The sequence below is a fragment of the Puma concolor genome, chromosome D2, assembly GCF_028749965.1.
Source record: "Puma concolor isolate L17-30 chromosome D2, mPumCon1.1.hap2, whole genome shotgun sequence".
NCBI classification, from domain to species: domain Eukaryota; kingdom Metazoa; phylum Chordata; class Mammalia; order Carnivora; family Felidae; genus Puma; species Puma concolor.
The window spans coordinates 47,294,879-47,317,598 of record NC_141677.1 but is presented as its reverse complement, the minus strand read 5'-3'; the positions used below and the strand labels follow the sequence as shown (position 1 = coordinate 47,317,598).

Below are 22,720 nucleotides of genomic sequence, written 5' to 3'. Positions count from 1 at the left end.
GTCTGTAAAATGGGGACATCAATACTCACCTCTCTGGGCTGCACAGGACGCCTTAAAGGCCGAAGCACCAGCTCTGAAGCCAGGAGCCCAGTGTTAGATCCGAGCTCGGCGCTCCCTCCCCACCCCCCCCCCCCCCCACGCACCCACCCCCCAAGCTGGGTGACCCAGACAGTTACCTGGCCTTCCTGGGTCTCCACTGCCCCACCTGGAACACATGCCTCCCAGCCTGCGGGGAATGGGAGCTCCTAAAACGAGTCCTCGTCCCCCCTGTTGGAAGGGACCGTCATTGGGAGCTGCTGGCATTCATTCCTCCGGAGCCTAGAAGCCTAGTATCGCGGAGCGTTCGGGGAAAGGGGGTGAGACGTGCGAACCCGGGGCTCTTCCCGGGGGCCGGCTTCAGGCGTGGCATTTCAGGAACTCGCAAGTGCCGGGCCCTCCCTCCCTCCAGGGTCCGGGCCCGGGGCGGGCGGCGGGCAAGACGCTACCTGCGCGCGTGCCGGGCATTCCTGCCCCGCCGCGCCGCCGCACCGGGTGCGCCATGGGCCTGATGCCGGCCTCGCGGGCCTTCTCCCGGTGCTGCGCCTGCCCGCGGCCGCCCTGCCGCCTGCCCGCCTGCTGCGCGCCCGCGGCCCCAGGTAGCGCGGGACCGGGTGCGGGGAAGCGGCGCCGCGGGCGAGGAGGGCGCCGCGCATGCGTCTCGGGGGCCGCGGCGGGGAGCGCGCGTGGGTCGGGGTGCCCGCGGCGGGGCGCGGGGCTGGGGGAGCGGGGCGCGTGCGTGTTCGCGGCGAGAGGCCCCTCCTATCTTGCGCCCGGGGTGGGGAGGTGGCGGCCCGGAGCCGGGCGGGGATTCTCCAAGGGTCATCCCCACCCCCGCCGCTACCGAGGGGACGGAGCCTGACGGGAACCCCGGGCTACCGACTCCAAACCCAGTGCTCGCCCCCACGTTTGCCTCCCTGGGCCTCGGGAAAGCCACTGCGCGGCCTGGCTGCCACCGGGAGGATAGGGATCCTCTGCCCTGGGGCTGGCTCACCCTGGGCCGGACCCCGGCAAGATGATGTATGCCTCTTGCTGCCATTCTCTTTCTTGCGCTGATGTCAGCTTCTTGGTTGGTGAGGCCTGGCTAGAGTCCAGCCTGTTGGTTTCAGCCTCCAGGGCAGCTCTGAAGCTGTCGAGGCCCCAGAGCAGGGCCAGGCACCTGGGCACACACAGCCATGAAAGGGTGGGTTGACAGACCTTGGAGGGGAGCTGAGAGCAGGAAGGGACTTCCCCAAGTCTGAACCTCTGGAGAGAATTTAAGAACGTTTTTTCCTCGTCTCTCTTCCCCGACTGTGGCCTAGTCCCCCACTCCTGGTCCTGCCACCAACTAGAGAGAACCCTAGAGGAGCCAAAGCCAGCCTGAGGTCTCCTCTTGGGAATCAGCTCCAGAGAGGGAAAACCAGGCCCTTTCCTGCAGAGCTGACAGAGCCCAGGGCCCTAGGCCGGCCCTCCTGGGCCAAGAGAAGGCCACATTCACCAAGTACCTGCTTCGGTGTGCCTGCTGTGGGAAGCTCTCCCATGGCTTCTCACAGCCCCACGAAGTGGCAGGGAGACTGAGGACTGTGCCCAAGGTCGTCCAGGACAGGGATCTGAGCCAACTGACTGCCCGGTCTGTGGCCTGTGACTTCCTGCTTCTTCAGGGGATTCTGGGGAGAGGGCAGTGAGGGCTAGGGTTTGCCAGGGGGAGCTGGCAGGGAAGGAGGCTCGGCCCAGCTCTGAGCCTTCCGACAGGTTCATCGAGAGGAGAGGCAGCCACTGCCAGTTTCCTCTCTGGTGGCGAAGCCAGTACTTTGTGAAGAGCGTGGGCTGGGGCCTCGAGGAACCCGCACACTGGCTGGGTTTCCAGGGATCTGACAAACCTACCAGAGCCGGTTCTTGGCAAGGCTTCCCCTCCGAGATGTGCCAGGAGGGCTGAGGGAGTTCAGTGTGGCTGTTCTGAGCCCTGCCAGGTTCTTCCAGAGAGACCCTGGAAAGGGGAGTGGTGGGCAAGGAGAGTGAAGGAGGCCGGGCCCTGTAGCCGGAGTGCAGGTTGCTTCCAGCAGGATAGCAGGAGAAAGGAAACCCTAGAGGGCTGGGCTGGAGTGAGCTTTCCCGCAGCGCTCCACGAAACTTCTTTCCTCAGAGGGTGGTGAGGGGGCAGCTTGCTCCTAAAGTTGGCACAGAGTCTCATGCAAAGCTCCGCACAGCCCTGCTGGGAATGTGGGGTCAGTCCCAGGCCTGGTGGTGCCTCACAGCCCCCTGCCTCGGGCAGGGCCCTCAGGGCAGCCCCTTAAAAACAGTACGATGATCCCATTTTATAGATGGAGAAACTGAGGCCCAGGAGAGGCGGCCACCTCTCTGCTCAATAGCTTAGCTGGGATGTATACCCAGACCCGTGCACATTGAGGCTCAGAATCTTTTTATGGCCTACAGTCTTGACCACCACTTGCTGCCCGTGTCTCCACTCCCACCCGTAGCCCAGTCCTGTCACCGAGCTCAGCGACTTACAGGGCCTCTGAGGAACTATCACCGTTTCCCAAAGTCCCTGAGCAACATATGAGGTCAGTGCTCACCACAGCACCTGGTCCTTGCGTCTTCAGCTATGTTCCCTCATGTCCACCCTCCAAGCCCTGTAGTCCACATCAGACCCCGACCCAGCAGGCTGTCTCCTGCTCATGCCTACACCCCGGTTTCAGTGTCACCTCCTCCCCCAGATCGCCTCTATCTGGAAGCACCAGGGGCCCCATGGCCTTTCCTGGCTCTCCCAGCCCTGTTTAGGGTGGGGTGAGTGGGGAGGAAGGCCTCACGGGGAGGCCGTGGGTGTGTTGAGATTGGGAGGGGGCCGTCAGAGTTGAGGGTGCTGCACGAACAGTGGAGCAGGCTCCGAAGCGGCTGCCCTGTGTCTGGCCCATGTCTGCACGCCAGAGGGAGGTGGGGGCAGAGCCTGGCCTGCCTGCCAAATTGCCTTTTATCCTGGGGGAGGGGGGTGGGAGGGGGGCAGCAACGGGCGTTCGGCTGGTAGGGTTTACATGTTTACAGCTCTCGAGCCTCAGTAAGGCTGTCCTCTACCTAGAACAGGGTGAGGTGCAAGTGCGACAGTGATAGAAGGGTAGATGGGCAGAGGGACAGACAGAAGGATGGCGTTTGGCCCTCGGATGGGAGATGGGAGAGCAGGAAGGGCTAGAGCCCAGAGGAGGCTGAATGGGATTACCCCAGCTTTGTGGATCTCCGGAGGACGTTTTAGAATTCTGCTCCGTGTCTCTCTTCCCTGACTGTGGCCTTCGGTCCCCTGTGAGCCCAGGGAGGGGCGCCGAGTGCGTGAACTCCGGATCCTTCACTCAGTGCTCCTTGACCTCTGCCCCCAGTCCAGCACCAGCTCGGGGCTGCAGAGGGGCAGGTGTCTTCACGCATCCGTGGTAGAGCGCAGGGAGAGAAGGAGCGAGAGCTCTGTGGTTATGCAGAGGTGAGGGGCTGGGACAGCTCCCACAGGAGGGCACGTCTGAGCTGTTCCCCAGCGCTAATGGGAAATTTGCACAGACTGAAGAGGAAAGAGACCTCTGGGTAGAGGTCTGCTCATGGGCCAGGCAGCAGCAAAGCAGGCGGATTTAGGACGCTCAAGTAGCGGGTGAGGCTGACAGGAAAGGAGGCAGGCACTGAGGGTGCAGTGCCAAGCTCGCCCCCTCCCCTTTCGGGGACCCTCTGCTTGTGGGCAGTTCCCCCTGCATGTCCTCTGCCCTGCTCGTTTGAGTTTCCAGAAGTGGAGTGGCTGGGTCGTCTGGTAGTTCTGTTGTACATTTAAAAAAAATTTTTTTTTGGGGCGCCTGGGTGGCGCAGTCGGTTGAGCGTCCGACTTCAGCCAGGTCACGATCTCGCGGTCCGTGAGTTCGAGCCCCGTGTCAGGCTCTGGGCTGATGGCTCGGAGCCTGGAGCCTGTTTCCGATTCTGTGTCTCCCTCTCTCTCTGCCCCTCCCCCGTTCGTGCTCTGTCTCTCTCTGTCCCAAAAATAAATAAAAAATGTTGAAAAAAAAAATTAAAAAAAAAAAAATTTTTTTTTTATTGAGAGACAGAGGGAGACATAGCATGAGCAGGGGAGGGGCAGGGGTGGGGGTGAGGGGACACAGAATCCAAAGCAGGCTCCAGGCCCTGAGCTGTCAGCACAGAGCCCGACCCGGGGCTCAAACCCGTGAACCGCGAGATCATGACCTGAGCCGAAGTTGGCTGCTTAACCGACTGGGCCACCCAGGCGCCCCGTGTTGTATGTTTTTTTTTTTAATTTTTTTTTTTTTAACATTTATTTTTATTTATTTTTGAGACAGAGAGAGACAGAGCATGAACGGGGGGAGGGCCAGAGAGAGAGGGAGACACAGAATCCGAAGCAGGCTCCAGGCTCCGAGCTGTCAGCATAGAGCCTGATGCGGGGCTCGAACTCACGGACCGTGAGATCGTGACCTGAGCGAAGTCAGACGCTCAACCGACTGAGCCACCCAGGCGCCCCCCCTTTTTTTTTTTAATTTTTTTTTTAACATTTATTTTTATTTATTTTTGTTTTAAATTTTTTTTCTTTAACATTTATTTTTATTTATTTTTGCGTACGTTTTTTAAGGCACCTCTGTAACTGTTTTCCACAGCGACTGCACCAGTTTACATTCCCACCAACAGTGCACAAGCCTTCCAGTTTCCCCACATCCTCGCCAACACTTGGCTGTTCTCTGGGTTTTTTTTTTTTTTTGATAGTAGCCATCCTAACGGGTGTGAGGTGGTATCCCACTGGGGTTTGACTTGCATTTCCCTAACGACCAGTGATGCCGAATCATGATGATGTTTTCCTGTGAGTACGTTCCCTGTCTTGTTGCGTGAGCTCTGCCTCATCTATTCTTGCTCTCTGGGTTCTGCCCAGGGTCTGAGGAAGCCTTGATAGGTTCCTTAAGCTTCTGGGCGCCTCAGGAGCGCTTTGGGCCCTGACAGTACCCCTCCTCCTCCGTCATCCCAAGCACCCTTACCCCCCACTCACTGAGCTGGTTAGCTGAGGGTGTGACCAGTTCCTCTCTGTGCCCAGGAATTTTTGGGCAGCGCCTGGAGGACACGGTCCACCACGAGCGGAAGTATGGCCCCCGCCTGGCCCCGCTGCTGGTGGAGCAGTGCGTGGACTTCATCCGGGAGCGTGGGCTCACTGAGGAGGGGCTCTTCCGCATGCCGGGCCAGGCCAACCTGGTGAGGGACCTCCAGGATTCCTTCGACTGTGGGGAGAAGCCACTGTTTGACAGGTGAGCCGAGGGAGAACAGTACAGGCGGATCACCTGCCCGTTCCCGCTGCAGGGGCTCCACCCAGGACGCGGGCTCCAGTGGGCAGAGGCCCGCTGGCACCCACAGAGCCTGGCAGCAGGATGCTGGGTGGCATGGCTCCCCCCATGTGCTCAGTGAGTGCCCCCCGCTACCCCCATGGGCTGACCATTGGGCACAGAGTCTCTGCAGAGGCCCCCTGGGCCTCCTTTCAGGGATGGGACCCTGGCCCACCCCCAGGCCCCTTCAGTGACGGGATGGCGCAGCAGCCCCACATGGTGTCAGGTGTCAGGGGTGGGGAGCCCATCTCCTCCACCTTCCCTGCGCCGGTGCCTGTCCGTCCTGACCCATCACTGGGCTTACCAGGTCCGGGGCTGCGCCTTGTGGATAGAGGCAACTTCACTTAGGAGCCCAAGTGTGACGGGGGGGGGGGGGGGGGGGGGGGCTACTTGGAGGCCTCGTCTTCCTGACAGGGCCCCACCCATTATGGAGCAGTTTTCATAGAAAGTTCTTGGTGCATCAAGCCAACCCCGGCCTCCGTGGAGCTGCCCTTTCTTCTCAGGTCCGCCCTCACAGTCAAGGCCCGCCTCTGCCCCAGGATAAGCCCATGGGTTTCTGCCAGCAGCCTTGGCCTTGGCCTTCCCAGCTCTTCTCTTGGGGCAGAGCACCCTCAGTGCCTCCAGCTTCCGCCCAGACCCATCAGCGCAGCCAGGCGAGTCTGTCACTTCCCTTCTGCGGAGGTGGACTGGATGGACTGGATGCTGCCCCAGGGGAGCTCCGCCCTCAGGGAAGAAGAGATATCCAGGGGTGGAGGTGTTACCCTGTGGGCAGAGAAACTAAGGGTTATCTCTCCAGGTCACACCTAGAGTAAGGTCAGAAGCTGATTTGGACCCCAGGGCAGCCCTCCCTACCTCTGTGCCCAGCTCCCTTACCACACGCTGAGAGCCTGATCCTGGGGGAGGGAGCGGGACAGGGGACACTGCCCTAGAGGGACGCCTAGGCTCGTGGGCACCCACAGGGCTGTGGGCTGTAGGACAATCTCCTTGGGCGCTGGGGAAGGATGCCTGGATTCAGGGCAGGCCTGTGTAGGAGGGGAGGGTGGTGAGGGGGGTTCAGGAAGAAGTACCAAGAAAAAGCCCTGAGCCTCTGTTAAAGGGAAAGGCTCTGCAGTGAGTGGGGAAGGAAGGAGAGGGTGAGGAGTGCGTTTTTAGGCAGGGAGGGAAGCAGGTGAGGCAGTCAGGTGCTGGGCCAGGCTCCCTAGACCAGGGCGGGGCAGAGGATCTGGACAGCATAGCTGCAGGGATGTGTGGGGCTGTGAACTGAGGCTGCCGCACTGGCGGGGGCGGGGGCACGCCTCCCAGGCCCAAGAGCACTGTAAGCGGAGGGCATGGAGGGGGAGCCAGGATGGGGCTCCAGCCAGCGAGGCCTGCAGAGTAGAAGGGCTGCTCTCAGTCCACTTGCCCAGGACAGAAAAGCTTTCACCTCCCCCACTGACGGGAGACATCACAGAGGGGCCTTGGCCACACTTCTGTTTACACTACCCAGGTCTTCCCCAAGGGCAACCCTGCAGATCCTCCCTGCTTTCTGCCCCTCCCCCGATCCTCCTGGGGCTCTAGCTCCTGCCTTGACCCACACTGAACCCACAGGGCTGGGGGGGGGGGGGGTGGCGGAGGCAGGGAGGACACTGAGCTCGAGCTTGGGCACCCGCTGGGGCTGTGAGCACCCAGGAAGTGAGGGGGTGTTGGCAAAGGAGGTAAAGTGGCCTTGGAAGAAGGTAGTGCAGAGCGTGGGCAGCAGCTTTCCTGGCTAGAGGCAGGGACGGGGGCCCCTTGACCAGGCCAGACTAAGAGCCACCAGGCTTGAGGCAGAGAGGGGCCCTAGCTGTGTGGGTTTCAGGTATATATGGGGCTGTAGAACCCCAGAATCCCAAATGCCATAGCCAGAAGGGATTCTGTGAGGCCAGCCACGGACAGCCAGGGCCAGGTGACACCTTAGTGGCACACAGTCGCATTCTCCTGGCCCTTGGCTCATCTTTCCTGAGTGCCTGCCATGAGTTAAGATGCAGGTTCAGGGTTTAAATCCAGGGCCCTAGACAAGCAGATGAAATACCTAAGGCCCAGACCCATCCAGGAAGGCAAGCTTAGAGGAGGTGCCAAGACCGCAGTCCAGGGACTGAACCCAGAGGCCAACAGGCCCAGGGTTGCTGCCCTCCACTGGGGGCGCATCAGCCCGGGCAGCTCCAAGCTGGGAGTGGACACAAAGGGCACTGGGGTGCTGGAAATGGGGTGATGAACATAGCCCCACACGTCTGTAATGTGAACAGGAACTCAGAGGCTGGGGGGCAGGGCCTGACCTCTGACTGCCCAGCCCCTGGGGGCCCCATCATCCACTCATCATCCACCCCCTACTGGGAGCAGAGCAGCTCCCATGTTGCCCTGCAGAGGACCCTGGGGCAGCCACCAGGCCACCAGAAGGGGACCTGCGCTCCTCCCGGTTCCCTGACTAGCAGTGTGCACACGCAAGCACACACGTGGACATGAGAGCAGAGGCTGCTCCTGGTGGTGTGGTGCAAGGTGCTGGTCACTTCTGGGGTTCCCGGCGTCCCAGGCCTCATGCATGTCCCCCTGCCCACAGCACAACAGACGTGCACACGGTGGCCTCCCTGTTGAAGCTGTACCTGCGGGAGCTCCCCGAGCCTGTGGTCCCCTTCGCCAGGTACGAGGACTTCCTCAGCTGTGCCCAGCTGCTCACCAAGGACGAGGGGGAGGTTAGTGGCTCCTGGGGACCCATCCTGGGAGGCGGGCCTGCCGGCAATTGGATGTATGGACGCAGAGCACAAACTCTGACTTTGAGTGACTTTCGTGGCACATAGATCCTGGCCTACAAACTGCTCTGTAGGATGGGGGCCCTTGAACCTCCTGCTCTGTGAAGGGGGGTGCCCCGAGCACCCTGCTCTGTGATTGTAGGGGGGCCCGGAGCAGGTCTGTGTGTGGGAGGGGGCTCTGGATGGTGCATGTCTGGAGCATCCCATCTGTGTAGGGTCCTCTCTTCGTGCAGGCCTCCGTCTCTGGGAGGGGCAGGTACCTCCTAAAGCAGTCCGAGTTTCAGTCATGGTCCTGGGCCCCCAGTGGGGGCTCCTGCTGCGCGCACACACACACTCACACACACAACCTGAACGTAAGGCCACCCAGGCCAGCCACAGGGTTCAGAAACCACCAGACCTTTCATCTATTTATATCCTGCCTCCTCCCAAAAGAATTTGAGTCTGCTTCCAGGGCTGAGGGCTCCCACGCCTACCCCCAGCCTCTCCCGCAGGTGTCTAAGCCCTAAGCCTGCTTTGGCTGGGGCAGGACTTTATTTGCTCACCCTCTGGCCCTGAGGGAGATGAGGGGTCTTTATCTGGCAAATATTTGTACCTCCGTAGGTGTACTGAGCCCCGGCCCTAACGTTTCTCTTTGGCCCTGCAGAGGCATTACCCTTCACATCAATTCCCCAAAAGTAAATCTGCTTCCCCAAGAGGTCACAAGCCTGGCCTCACTGCTCCTCCGAGGGAGATGGAGGGGGGAGTGCCTTCTGGTCACCTGGGGCTCGGCTGCATGGGCCTTGGCTGGAGGTCTGGACTCTGATTTCTGCCCCCATTCCCAGCCCACCCTCCTCCTCTTTCCCCAGCCCTCCCTCCCTTGAGCAGGAGAAGGGCCTGGGGTCTCAGTGCTGGCCTTTGAAGTGTTGTTTTTCTCTTTCAATCCCAAGGGGACTCTGGAGTTGGCTAAACAAGTGAGCAGCCTTCCCCTGGCCAATTACAACCTGCTCAGATATATCTGCAAGTAAGTGACCAGGGGCAGGGGCTTCAGTGCCCTGCACAGAGGGGGCTGGGTCATTCTCCCACCCAGGTGCTGATGGAGGCAGTGAGGGGTAGAGAAACATAGCCCCTGCACTCACGGAGCTTACAGTCCCTGTGGGAGCAGGTGGTGGTATAGTCTCCCCAGTGAGGGGATGCACCTCTGTCCCTTCACCCTTCTCTGGGTGCCTCTTGCCATCCCCTCCCCCAGGGGTCTGCCTCCTGAGCACAACCGGGGCCCAGGTGCCTGGAGAGGGCGTGCAAGGTAGCCTTCACTTAGCCCCATGCCTGAGGGGTCTGGGCCTTCTTGGGCATCTGCCCCCCCACTCCAGGTGGGAGAGTCGTCCCTCTGGTCCCTGCTTCTGATGGCCCTCCCAGATCCCTGAGAGAGGGAAGCTCTGCCCCCTTCTGAGCTTGGCAGGGGCAGCTGGCCATGCCCAGCAGCTGTGGACACTCGTGGACATGGCTGGGCTTGGGGGCCGGGCAGCTCCCAGCAGATCTGGCATCAGGTTTTGCTTTTCTGCCACCTGCCTCTTCCTTACTGTACAGGTTTCTGGATGAAGTTCAGTCCCACTCAAATGTTAACAAGATGAGTGTCCAGAACCTGGCAACCGTTTTTGGACCTAACATACTCCGGCCACAGCTGGAAGACCCGGTAACCATCATGGAAGGTAACGGTGGAGGCATGCATGGCGGTGCTGGGTGCTACCCGGCCTAGGGCCAGGCCAGTGGAAGGGGGCTCCATTCCTGGGGAACTGGAAGGAGCCTCTAGAACACCTCACCTCCCTCTGACCTCTGACCCCATGGGATCCAGCTATAAAAGGAAAAGGAACTTTGCCCTGCGGATGGGGTCACTGAGTGCAATGGAGAATGACAGGAGGGCCTGGGGGGGTGGGGAAGGGATGGAAGAGGTCAGTGCCCTTGCCCTTGAATACACACAGATGTTTTTGCTTTCCTTAAGTAATTTTTTATTAAGTAGTTGTCACAGGCTCCTGGATGTCAGGATATTATATATATATTATATCAATATTATATATTTATATATTTATTACTTATATTTATAAATTATATATATTATATATAAAAGTTATATATTATATATATTATATTATCTTAATTATATATATATTACATTATATATTATTATATTACATTATATATTATATATTACATTATATGTTTATATATAAATATTTATATATAAATATATAATATATATTATATTGTATATTAATATTATATAATAATATGAAAACTAGCAGTAGCCATTGCTTTCAATATGCAAGGGCCTCTACTAAGTGCCTTACTCGTATCACTTCATTTTAATCTTTACAAGCAGCTCATGTGTGGTTATGGCACCCATTTTACACATGAGTAAACTGAGGTCAGGAGGGGCAAGGTGACTCTCTGTCAGCTAGATTTACCAAAGGGCACAGGTACAGGCTGACCCAGAAACAGAGCCCAGGCTCAGAGGCCCCGTGGAAGACTGTCTCAGAGGGGTTAGTGTGGGAGTCCTCGCAGATAGGAGACCCACAGCCAGTCCCAGCTAAGGTGTGAAGAGGCTGGCCAGGTCTCACACAGGACAAAGCCTGCTGGGGCTGCCACCGCTGGCCCCTGGCAAGCTGAGGGCAAAGTTGCTATTCCTTGCTGAGCAGACCTGTCTGGAGCTCTCTGTCCCCCCAAGCCAAGGTTGTGACTCTTGGGGTGGCACTCTTGCTCAGATCCCCCCTTGGCCTGCCTGGCTTGGTCTCTCACCCCAGGCCCCCAGTTTCTCGGCCTGCCAGGTTGAACAGATGCCCGACAGCAAACCCAGAGTTCCTGCCTCACCCAGTTTTCTGGCCTAAGAGTTCCTTGATTTTTTCCAGGATTCTTAGTTGCCTCTAGTGGGAGTGTCCACCCAAGGACCCCTCCTTCCTTATCACCTGGAAACCTTCCCAGTCTCTGGTCTTTGTTTGGTGGAGGTTAACAGCAGGGACCAAGGCAAGCGGATAGGTACCACGGTCCCATTGTACTGCCCCCATTTTGTCGCTTTCTCCCCAACCCCCAGGCTCAGGAATACAGGCTCCCCAGGCTGCATCTTAGGGGCTGTGGCCTGGAGAAGAGGTATTGTGTGCGTGATTGTGTGTACGTGTGCGTGAGGGGGGTATTGTGTGTGTTGGGGGCTGCATACGTTTATATGTGTATATGTGGAATTGTGTGTTACGACCGTCAGCATGTGGGACTGTATGTGTGCCCACATGCACCTGTAAGACATTTCTGTCCCTGTCCCAGAGCCCCCCAGAATGTGGACAGTCAGGCACAGCCATCATCAGCAGTCCAGGGGAGTGACCTGGGACAACCTAGAAGGCTGTGATGTCTAGGACGTGATTTCTAGGGTCTGCCTGCCACTGGCTCGCCCTGCAGCCTCAGTAGGCATCGTGCCTGCTTCTTCCCCGCACGCCGCGGGCTGGAGTGGGCTGGAGGCACGGTGCCCCTCTGTGTCCAAGGAAGGGGATTCGTGGGTGGGTCCTTCTGCTCGTGCTGGATTTGGAGGGTTTGGTGGCTGTCCTTTCCTTCGGGGAGGCAGATGGCAGGCCTTGCTGAGCTCTCTGGAGGAGCAGCCTGGTTCTGGACTGCAGATACCCTGCGTCAGGTCTGGTCTAGAGACCCTGGACTGGAGACATCCATGGCCAGGCTTTCTCACTCCCTCTTCCTGGCAGGCACGTCCCTGGTCCAGCACCTGATGACCGTCCTGATCCGCAAACACAGCCAACTCTTCACCTCGAGGGCCGAGGAGGGGCCGGCCTCCCCACGGGGGGGCCCACCGTGCACAGTGGGGTGGGGCTCCGAGGAGGTCCCAAGGGACGGCCAGCCAGAGCCCGGCAGCCCCGGCACCCCCGGCCTGCCATCACACAGGACCTCTTCTCTGGACGGGGCCACTGTGGCGGCGCTGTCTAGAACCTCCCCCGTGGGTCCGGGTGGCCGAGGCAGCCCCACCACTGCCGCCAGCCCCGGGAAGAAGGTGCAGACTCTGCCCAACTGGAAATCTTCCTTCTGGCAGCCGGGGGCCCGGTCAGGGAGCCCGAAGGTGGGCAGCTCCTCCCTGGAGGTGCCCATCATCTCCTCCGGAGGGAACTGGCTCATGAACGGGCTGTCCTCCCTGCGCGGTCACCGCCGGGCCTCCTCAGGAGAACGGCTCAAGGACTCTGGCTCTGCGCAGAGACTCTCTACCTACGACAACGTGCCCCCGCCCAGCGGCCTCTTTCCCAGCACTCCCAGTGTGGCCAGCACGGCGTGGTCGGGGGCCTCCTCCTGCGAGGCGTCAGCGGGGGGCTCGCTCAGCAGCTGCACAGCCTGCCGGGCCAGCGACTCGTCTGCCTGCAGCTCCCTGCCCACCGAGGGGGGCCTCGAACCCTCCCCTTTCCCCAGCAGCAGCGAGGACCGCAGATCCCCGGACCTGGGCCGCGGCCCGGACGAGGTGGGCACCTGCATCAGCAGCAGCGAGCCCAGTGACCCAGGCAGCCCCAGCCAGGACTATGCCCGCTGCTCCGAGGCTCTCCAGGGCCTGGTCACAGAGCTCAGGGCGGAGCTGTGCCGGCAGAGGACTGAGTACGAGATGAGTATGAAAAGGTAAAGGGCTGCAGCCGCTGGGTGAGTGTGAGGCCGCCCCCCCCCCCGGGGGCCCGGTGGAGCCCTTGCGGCCAGCAGCCCACGGGGCACAGGCCCTGGGCAGTCGGCCTCTGGTCATGGCCTCTGGCACTGAGAGCAAGCCACCAGGAGGCAGGGCTCAGAGTAGCCAGCCCCTGGGAGCCACCTTGCTGGGAGATGCCCCCAGGACGGGGTTGGGAATGGAGGGGTGGGGTCCTATGTCTGGGAAAGCTCAGGAGCTCTGGGGCCTGGCATGCAGTCAGAGCTCCATAAATGCTGCTGGATGAGCGAGTGAGTCAGAAGCTCAGCCTTAGCTGCTCAGAGCACCTTTAATGGAGGGGCTCAGCATGGGGGTCCCTCCGTGGCCCTCAGGGAGGAGGTGGGCCCCCTGAAGTGTGCAAGGACCCAAGGAAGCGCCCACGTGCGATGCTGGCCCTGGGCCAGCTAGCCTGGCTGGCTGACCTGGTCCGGCCCGATATGGAAACGCCTTCTGGGACTGTAATCCAATTTTCTATGAGGAGGGAGCTGGCTGTGCTAAGCGGTGCCCTCCTACCTGCCCTGGTCACAGGAGGATGCCTTGTGCCCCATTCTGAGCCCTGCAGGTTTGTTCACTGATGGTCCTGGTGTGATCCTTCCCCCTCCCCTGTGAGGAGGGGGTTTCCCAGCTCTGAGGCGCCAGGTTCTCTACCCAAGGTCAGGAGCAGAGTCTTGCACTGACAGCATGCAGTGCTTCTCCCAGCCTCTCTGGCTCCCTAGCCCCTTGCCCCAGATGTCTGACCTGTAAATCAGGTCCCACCCACTAGCAGGTGTCTGTGTGTTCTGAGGTCTTCCTTTCTCCATCAGAGACAGTGGGGGGTGGAAGGGACTCCTGCTTCTGACTCTGAGCCTGGGATTTCTACAGGGAGCTTCAATGGCAGCGTCGGCCCTTCTGTTCTGCAGGAGGTCAGGGAGGGTCATAGCGGGCGACGTGTGAGCTAGGAGTTGAAGGACCAATAGGATTGGGCTGAGCCAGGAGGAGAAAGGACACAACAGGAGTAGAACTGTGAGGTATACAACGGGGGCAGGGGGAGATACCCCACACACGGGAGCGCTGGGCTGGGACTTACCAGGCAGAGGTAACAATGGAACGCCCCGCAGATACAGAGGAGGAGGATTACAGCTGAAGATGAGCTCGCAGACAAAAACTACAGAATACATGGCAAGTGTGAGGACAGCCTCAGAGGGCGTCAGAGTCCACTTTTCACTTCCTCAGCTGTTTGTGGAGCCAGCTTGAGCTTCTAGTTCTTTTACCTTCTCAGAAGCTTAGGTTTCTCAGGGGGACAGTGCTGTGCTTCGTGGAGGGCTCTGGGTGAGACTGCCTGGGGTTGGGCCCCTGCCCGCTGGGTATTGGCCGAGCATCCCAGGTGGGCTATCTGACCCCGGTGTGTATTGGCTGAATGTCTGTCTGGCAGGCTCTCTGGGCTTGATGATGTCACCCCTTTGGCATGAGGATTAAGTGCCAGCGGATGGGAGTCCTCAGCACAGGGCCCGGTGCAGCCAGAGTGCTCAGGAAGCTTTCACTGCTCACGCTTCCTCCTGCTTGGTGGGTGGGAGGCTCTCAGAAGCAAGGGGGCAGCAGCGGCAGCACTTGTAGTACTCTCGCCAGCAGAGTGGTTTGTGCTGTCGTCCTGGGCCGAGGGGTGGTCTAGGGAGAGGAGGATCTCTCTGAGCACAGGAGAGAATAGAGCCCCAGCCAGCAGGTCTTTACATATGGAGTCTGCACTGGGTCTGGTCTGGGGAGTTGGGGGAAACCAGCTTTCAGCCCTGCTTTCCAGGACTCAGAACCCCTCCCCTGTACCAATTCTTACATTCCCAAAAGAGAATTCATTGAGTGGCTGTGATGTGCAGACACTGTACTAGATGTTGGGGACAGAGCCAAGACCAAAACCGATCAAAACCTCTGTCCTTATTTTTATTTGGTGCTGTGTGTGTATTGGGGGTGAGGGGGAGCGACCATGAACGAGATAGATTTTTTAAATATCTATGGTATGTGAGGGGCACCTGGCTGGCTCAGTTACACATCCGACTTTGGCTCAGGTCATGATCTCGCGGTTCGTGAGTTCGAGTCCCGTGTCGGGTTCTGTGCTGACAGCTCAGAGCCTGGAGCCTGCTTCAGATTCTGTGTCTCCCTCTCGCTCTGCCCCTCCTCCACTCGTGCTCTGTCTCTGGCTCTCTCTCTAAAATAAACAAACATAAAAAAAATTTTTTTTAAATCTATGGTATGTTAGAAGGTCAGATAAAGGAGGAGAACTAGCAGGGTGGAGGGCAGGGGAGCATGGGAAGAGAGGGCTGGAAGGCTGTGCTGGGACAGAGGGAAGGCCAGGGGTTGCAGTGGGGAGAGGTAGGTGGAGGAAAGGGTCAGGCAAGTGGAGTGGGAGAAAGGGGGGTGGAGGGCAGAGCGTGGGGCTCCAGGCCAGACGTGTGCATGTCATGGACCTGACGGGCAGCAGTTGAGGTGGAGAAAAGCACCAGATTCTGAACGTGTTTGGAAGGCTTGCTAATTGGTCAGATGTGGGGGTGAAAGAACGGACTTAGGGGACATTTTTGTCATGGTGTAGTAAATGGAAGGGGGCTGTTCAGTGTGTGGGACACCAGGGCCACAGAAGTGGTTTGGAGAAGAAGGGTCAGGAGCCAACTGTGGACCCGCTGAGGTGCGGTGCTTACCAAGTTTCTGAGTGGAGTCGAGGCACACAGAGGCTGAGAGGTCGTCAGCATGTAGATGCAGCCTCGGGTCTGGAGACTGGATGAGGTCACACGATGAGCCACATAGAGAGGAAACAGGAGGCCCAGGCCCAAGCTTGAGAGCACCAGATCGGGGAGGAGGAGCCAGCCAAGAGGGGGCTGGAGCCAGAGGAGAAGCAGTGAGGAGTCTGGGGGGGTGCCTGCTGCCACCTGCCATGGGGATTCTTCTCATAGTGTGTCCTGTGCTCCCCAGATGGGGGGCTGGGCTGCAGGGAGGTTTCCTGCCTTCTTCATGCTTTGTGTTCGTTGATTGAGGGTGGAGGCCTGGGCCTGGATGCGGTGGGAATGGATTCTTACTCCCATTACTCCATGTCACAGGTGTTGCGCTGTGTACTCGTGGCCTTCTGTGTTCATTGTAGCTGTAGCTCCTGGAGGAAGGGTTGTCCCTGACAGTTTTTCAGAAAAGACACCAGGACCCGGTAGTTTGTGTTCTGCCCACAGTCACATGCCTCATAAGCAGCCAGGCTGGGGCTCAAACTCCAGTGTTTTGGTTCTCAGGGGCTGGGCTTAGCATGCCCCACAGGCCTTACGGGAAGTAGTCATCTGGCTGAAAAGATGGATGTGCCGACCTCTGTTCTGTGTGGTGTCAACATCCACAGAAGCATGTCTGCCACGGCATCAAGGAACGCTGATGTGGCCTCCTGGGGAGGATCCAGAGACTTATCGCTGAGGGTGAGGCATTCGAGCTGGGGAGTGAAGGACAAGTAGGAATGGAGGGCACAACCCAAATGGGGTTTTCAGTGAGTCGCCATGTCTGGCTGGGGTCTGGGGGGGGGGGGGGGCATGGGAGGTGGGGCAGTTGGAGGGAGGCTGGGGTCCAAGGCGGCTCCCAGAAGAGCAAAGGCGAGGGGCCAGTTTCCTACTTCCGTCTCCATCTGGGGACCAGTCCTGCCTTCTGCCAGCCAGCAGTCCATTCCTCAGCGGACAGTTGGCTGGGCTGGAGGGCAAGTGGATTTTGTATTTTAGCAAGGACTCGGGCTCCCAGCCTCAGAGTGCCAAAGGGCCAAATGCTCACGCTGGCCTTTCTGGGTCACAGGCGTAGGGGAGGTCCCCCGGGGGGGTGAAGTACCAGGGTCCTGGGAGGAACTGCCGAGGCCTGTGGGGCCTGCTGCAGAGCCAGCTCTGAGCCCGCATGCATCTTCCCGTCCCTGGGCCGCCTGACCGGCTCCTTCGGAAGGAGTGCACGCAGGCACGTGTTCACTGACACCCAGCCATCAGTCTAAAACAGTGTCTTTCTTCTTGATTTTAAAGACTCGAAGAAGGTAGTGCCACTCTGAGGAAGCGAATGTCGCAGCTGGAAGAAGAACTGGACCAGGAAAAGAAAAAGTACACGATGCTGGAAATAAAGCTGAGGAACTCGGAGCGGGCCCGGGAAGATGCGGAGAAGAGGAACCAGCTGCTGCAGAAGGAAATGGAGGAGTTCTTCTCAACCCTGGGAAGCCTGACTGTTGGGGCAAAAGGGGACAAGGCCCCCAAGTGAGGGAGGGGGAAGAGCTCCCTTCTGCAGCAGTGCTTGCCCCTGAGCAGAGACGGCCGCCGGCCTCGTGAGGAGCCACGAGGCCCTGCAGCTTGGACCTGGGCCTCCGTGGTGCCAGGAGCTCCAGAGCCAGCTGGAGGGAGGAGTGCTGACACCCCCAGGGGGACTGTCGGGAGCCCAAGCCCCACGTGGGATCTGGATGCTGCTCCGACGGTGCGGGGCCTGGCAGGTGTCAGAGACGGCAGCCCCGTGACCCACCGAAACAGATGGCACCTGGGGTCTGAGCAGCCCACAGGGAACATTTTGCATTCTTTATTAAATCTGCTGTCCTAGCATGACGTCTGGATGCCTGACTCCTTCTTTATGGTCATGCAAAATTGGGGGTTGGGGTTACCAAGTTGCTCGTTGGAGGTCCCCAGGGTTTCCCACGGGCTTCGGAAGTGGGATGTGAAGCTCCCTGAGGAACACCCGGTGCTGTCACAGTCACGGAAGCTGTTCTTACGCAAATCTGTGTTTTGCTGCATCCTCCCCGTGCCCAGAGCAGGACAGTTTTTCTCAGGCCTTCTGCCTCTGAGTCACCTGGGCCTCTGCAGCTGGCATCTGGCCTAGAATTCCTCTCTGGCCTTCCATCGTAACCTACTTGCCTTTGCTTGGCCCCGGCTCTGCTCCAGGGCCAGGGTCCAGGAGTCCGAGCTCAGCGTGGGCGATATACACCTCACTTCCGCCCCAGGCCCGTGCAGGGGAACAAGGCATGTGTCTGAAGGTGACACGGTGATGGGAAGTGCCCATCCTCTGTCCTCTCTGTCCTCCACAGCCTCAGTCTATGTCCCATTTCCCTTCAGACTCCCCTCTAGCTAGTGCTAATTCCTCTCCCCTGCCCATTCACCCTCCTCCAGCTCATCCTCAGACTTTAAGTCTCCATTAGGGCAGATCCCTCCAGAAAACTTTTCCCTGGCCACCACCACACGTGGTGTAGGCCTGGGCCAGAGCTCCTGGAGATGGGGCTTAGGGAGGAGAGGACTGGCCTCTGGGGGCTAGCAATGTCAGTGACCCTCCGCTGGCTCCTGTGCAGTGTCCTTACATATTGCCTCTTGCCACCCTACACACCAGAGTGCCCCAATTTATGACCCCTATCTCTGGAAAAGTCTCTCAGGGCCAACCACCCATCTACCTAGAGTCAGGTATAAACTATTGCACGGAGGCTCTAAATGCCAGGGTCTTGGTGTTCCCAAGAAGAGCTCACTTCATACCATGAGATGCAAGCCCACAGGCCCAAGTTAGCTGGTAATTCCTACCGTGGTGAGGCAGGTTGACCACAGGCCTGCTGGGCTGCCCAGGGCCTCACCAGCCAGGAAGCCAGGTGCCTGCCAAGGGCACTCAGCAGCATCGGTAGTCAACGAGTTCTCTTGGGGGGACGGGACGCCTGGGTGGCTCAGTCAAGCATCTGACTCTTGGTTTTGGCTCAGGTCATGATCTCGTGGTTTCCTGGGTTTGAGCCCCGCGTCAGGCTCTGCACTGACCATGTGGAGCCTGCTTGGGATTCTCTGTCTCCCTCTCTCTCTGCCCCACTGGCACTCACACTGTCTCTGTCTCTCCAGAGACATAAATACATAAATAAACTTTTAAAAAAGTTCTCTTGAGGAACTCTGAGGAGGGCAGGGGGGAGGGGGCAGTCAGTGGATAGCAACATCCGTATCTACTTTCAGGCAATCTACAGCAGATGATCGGGTGACCAGCTTCCCAAGAAGGTAAAATATTGCTCTCCTCCCTATTCAAGGAGAAAAAAGAAACTGAAGTGATTGATTCCTCAACAAGATAGGAATTGGCCCCATGCTCGGGAAACTGAAGCTAAGAAGAAGATAGGTGAGAACACCAGTGTATTCTTAGGGTTCTGGGTTCCCTCGCCACAGTTCCTGGAATTCTGCCAACTTTGACTTGAAGAGAAAAACACCACCAGGCTATCAAAGGAGCAGGAAAGACAAAAAAGGGCTTCACATGATGAAAAGGGAGGTTGTCTGTCTTCTCTTAACCATTCCTACTGGCAAAGGCTCAGCTTCCGGCCAAGTGTCCTGGCCAAAAACAGCTCATGAACCCCATCTGCCACCTGCTGGCAAAACTAGGATCTGCAGGTGCAATTTTTCTCTGAGAATTAGTTGGCAACTCAGTAGTTCTGCCCTCCCATTTCCGTTGAGCCAGCACTCCTCATTGTGTCTGTAAAACACAGGGACTTCTGCCTGTAAAGTAGGCCAAGCACCAAGGCTGTGAGGGGCTTTAGCCTCTAGTACCCTGTCCCTGTCCACTTAGGTTCTCCCCAAATGAGTTACATTTACAGAACCTATTCTTAAATGTGGATTCAAATTGTACCTATTATTGTAATGACATCATTTAATATTAAGCAAACCGATAAACTATGAATGCGAAAAGATAGAACATTAATGTTTTGAAAACCTTTGATTTTTTAAATTATTTAGAAAGAATAAAGGCAAGTTGCTAACAAAACGGTTAAATTATGGATAAATCAACCAGGCAATAGTGGAAAATCGGCAAAATTCTAGGATTCTGCTCTCAGAATGCTTCAAAAGTGTTATAAATTTGTGTCTGACTTTAAAAAGCAGAAATTCTAAGTCTCATATTAAAAAACAAAAAAGGAATTGGCTTAATAAAGACTGACAAGTGTCCTTTTTAAAAGAATAGAATTTTTAGGGTGAGAGAGGCATTCCTTGTTTTACCTGGGTGTTGAAAGACAGACTGGGCACGACCACTCCCACTACGTACGTACTCCACACTGTAAAAGGGCTTTGGATGGAATCCATGTAACCATGTTCCCAGGCCTGTGTGCAAAAAAATGGAGTCAGTAACAATAACATGCCTCGCTGACTCCCCCTCCTTTAGGTGCAGGGCCCCGGCCTCCTGGCGAGTTCTCCCTATATCCTACATGTCAGGAAGGGACAGTTTGTCATGTATACGAGCTCATAGCTGAGTTGATAGGACAGTGCTGCTACGTCTCATGCCCATGCATTCGCCAAACGCCACCACCTTTGTCAGAAATTGCCACCCTTCCTACCAGCCACGTTGCTACTACTTCCGTGCTCCCCAAGCCCTGTGACAGGTGGACCAGTGAGGTGCCAGGATTGTGTTGTGGTTGGTAAGACAGGAGAGAGTCGGCCACAGAAAGCTTGTTCGCACAAAGAGCTTGGGCCCATGCCGCCGGAGGACCTCGGGGAAGTGAAGCTCTGTGGGTCTGTGCTCCCCCGTGCCCACAATGAGGGTGACCTCAGAGCCCTTGCTGTGTCGGCAGGTCTAAGAGCCTCACATGTCATTAGGGGACCTTACTCTCTGCACTTTACAGTCGAGGACTTGGGAAGCACAGAGTACTTGTTCAGGACCTGGCCCACGACCGTACACGAGTCAGGGAAGGAGTCAGGCTTCTGTTCCAGGGAGTCTTAATTAAGGGCCTGTATTCTTAATGAGTCGTCCAAGTTCAAAAGATGCTGGCTCGATAGCTTTATAACATCCCCCCAATCATGTTTTGATGAGGTTTGTGCACAGGATGCAAAATGAATGCTGGAAGAGACCTCTAAATCCAATGGAGGGCCGAGGTGAGGGAAGGCACTTCCTGTTTTGTATGCTGATGTGTATGCTTTTGCTAGAGCAAAAGGGGTGTATGTGAAACAGAGCGGGGGTGTGGGGGTGCTGTGGGGAGGATGGAGGGCTAGAGAAGGTGGCGAGGATCTGGTCATGGAGGGTGGGATATGAGGTTAGCCTTTACGCTTTAGGAGAGGACTGCTCCACAGTATATTATGTCCACTGTAGAGATCCACAGGCATTTCATTTGCGTGGGCCTAGAGGGAACAAAACCTAGGTCATGGCTTTCATAGATTTTCTAGTGGGGCAAGGTAGACCGTAAAGAAAGGTTAGGTCCCAAAAGACAGTAGGTCCCAAATGGAGTCACTTATACTAATCCACGCATCACTGAACCAAGACTTACTTACAGTTTGGATTCTCCCAGAGATGGAATCTTAAGTCAGTCCATCGGTAATCACCTGGTCAGTACTAGGTAGGTCATCTGCCTGATGGACTCCAGCCATCCTCTGCAGGAAAGTAAGTTTACAATAACCAACCTGCTCTTAGTATAGAGCACTATACTAGTACACTAGTATAATTTCCTAGTATAATTTCCTGCTCCCTTCTGCTTATAAAAATTTTTCATTTTGTACAGCTCCTCAGAGCTCCTATCTGTCTGCTAGATTTAGGATACTGCCCAATTCATGAATCACTGAATAAAGCCATTAAGATTTAAATTTACTCAGGTGAATTGTGTGTGTGTGTGTGTGTGTGTGGTGTGTTAAACAGAAGCACACATAAACAAGACATTCAGGTTGTAATAAGTGCTCTGAAAAAGGTGATCCCAGGGACCTGTTTTAGACAAGTTGGTCAGGAAGTCCTCTCTGAGGAGGTAAATTTTTTTTTTTTTTTAATTTTTTTTTTCAACGTTTATTTTTATTTTTGGGACAGAGAGAGACAGAGCATGAACGGGGGAGGGGCAGAGAGAGAGGGAGACACAGAATCGGAAACAGGCTCCAGGCTCTGAGCCATCAGCCCAGAGCCCGACGTGGGGCTCGAACTCACGGACCGCGAGATCGTGACCTGGCTGAAGTCGGACGCTTAACCGACTGCGCCACCCAGGCGCCCCTCTGAGGAGGTAAATTTGAACTAAAGACTGAAGGACGGACAGGGCAGCCATGCAACCAGAGAGCTACAGGCAGAAGGAAAGAGCTGTAGACGTTTGCACGAGTGCCAATGCCACTGTTGGCATGGTGGGTGCCAGGGTAAGAGCCAGGCAAGGCCAGACACTGTAGGGCCCGGTCACCCAAGGTAAAGGTACTTTAAGGGACATAGAAAAGCATTTGAGGGCTTTGAATCAATGGACATGGATTGGCTTGTATTTCAGCAAGGTTCTCGTGGCCACTGGTGGAGGGTGGATAAATTTGGTGGCAGTGACAGGGAGTGGCTGCAGGGAAGCTAGTGCAGGAACTGTGCTCCAGACCAAGTGCACTAGAGTGACAGGCCAGAAACTAGACAGGAATGGTCTGGAGACTGAATGAGAAGGGAAGGGAAGAAAAACATCACGCCCAGGCCAATCTTTACAGAAGTCCTGACGTGAATGGGAGCAGAGAAATAAATAGGGTTGCAAGGTGGAAGGGGGTAAGAGAGAGCTTTTTTTTAAACATGGAAATTACTAGAGCATGTTTGTATGCTGCTAAGAATGGTTCAGTAGAAGGGGAGAGGCTGGTAATGAAACGAGGGCAGTAATGAGGAGAGAAGTCCGGAAAAAGATGAAAGGCAGTGGAAGGGTTGGCTTCCAAGAAGTTAGGGAGACAGAGCACACAGACAGTTGTGGATAGGTTTGTGGAAACGCATACTGAGGTCTATAAGCAAGTCCTGAAAAATGATGAACACGCTCACAGTTAAGGAGCAGCCCCCTAACTTACTTGAACACAAAAGCCTTTGTGCACATAAAACGTCGCAGGCAGTAGAACACCATGTTTAGGAAGGGTGGGGGCATGACAGTCACTTTGTACCATCTGCCCTTCCTCCACTTCCTCATCCCTGTCTTCCCTGAGCAGTGCCTGGTATCTTTCTGGTTCCCTTCTCTCACAGTAACCACCTGGGGCTTGGCATGCCTCATTCCTGACGCACCC

At 56.8% G+C, this 22,720-nt stretch overlaps 1 protein-coding gene and 1 long non-coding RNA gene across 11 annotated transcripts in view; one reads left to right on the top strand and one right to left on the bottom strand.

Annotated features, from left to right (window-relative positions):
- The window catches only part of ARHGAP22 (Rho GTPase activating protein 22), a 176,583-nt gene extending 159,227 nt beyond the window's left edge, over positions 1 to 17,356 (top strand). For 7 of the 10 annotated variants that reach the window (XM_086680229.1, XM_086680232.1, XM_086680231.1 and 4 more), the window contains 6 exons: positions 5,072 to 5,279; positions 7,930 to 8,062; positions 9,046 to 9,119; positions 9,683 to 9,804; positions 11,833 to 12,742; positions 16,793 to 17,356. In XM_086680229.1, coding sequence (XP_086536355.1) covers positions 5,072 to 5,279; positions 7,930 to 8,062; positions 9,046 to 9,119; positions 9,683 to 9,804; positions 11,833 to 12,742; positions 16,793 to 17,021 — 1,676 coding nt within the window. In that variant the 3' untranslated portion in view covers positions 17,022 to 17,356. Of the gene's footprint in view, positions 1 to 172; positions 636 to 5,071; positions 5,280 to 7,929; positions 8,063 to 9,045; positions 9,120 to 9,682; positions 9,805 to 11,832; positions 12,764 to 16,792 lie in introns of those variants that run through there. The other 3 variants (XM_086680238.1, XM_086680233.1, XM_086680237.1) reach the window with 3 other exon arrangements.
- LOC147576040 (uncharacterized) lies at positions 14,695 to 21,474 on the bottom strand. Its single transcript, XR_015241689.1, has 3 exons — positions 21,011 to 21,474; positions 15,464 to 19,849; positions 14,695 to 14,976 (listed from the first exon to the last, which is right to left on the bottom strand). It is a non-coding gene; the product is annotated as an uncharacterized LOC147576040 (long non-coding RNA).
- Between the last annotated feature and the right edge of the window lie 1,246 nt (positions 21,475 to 22,720).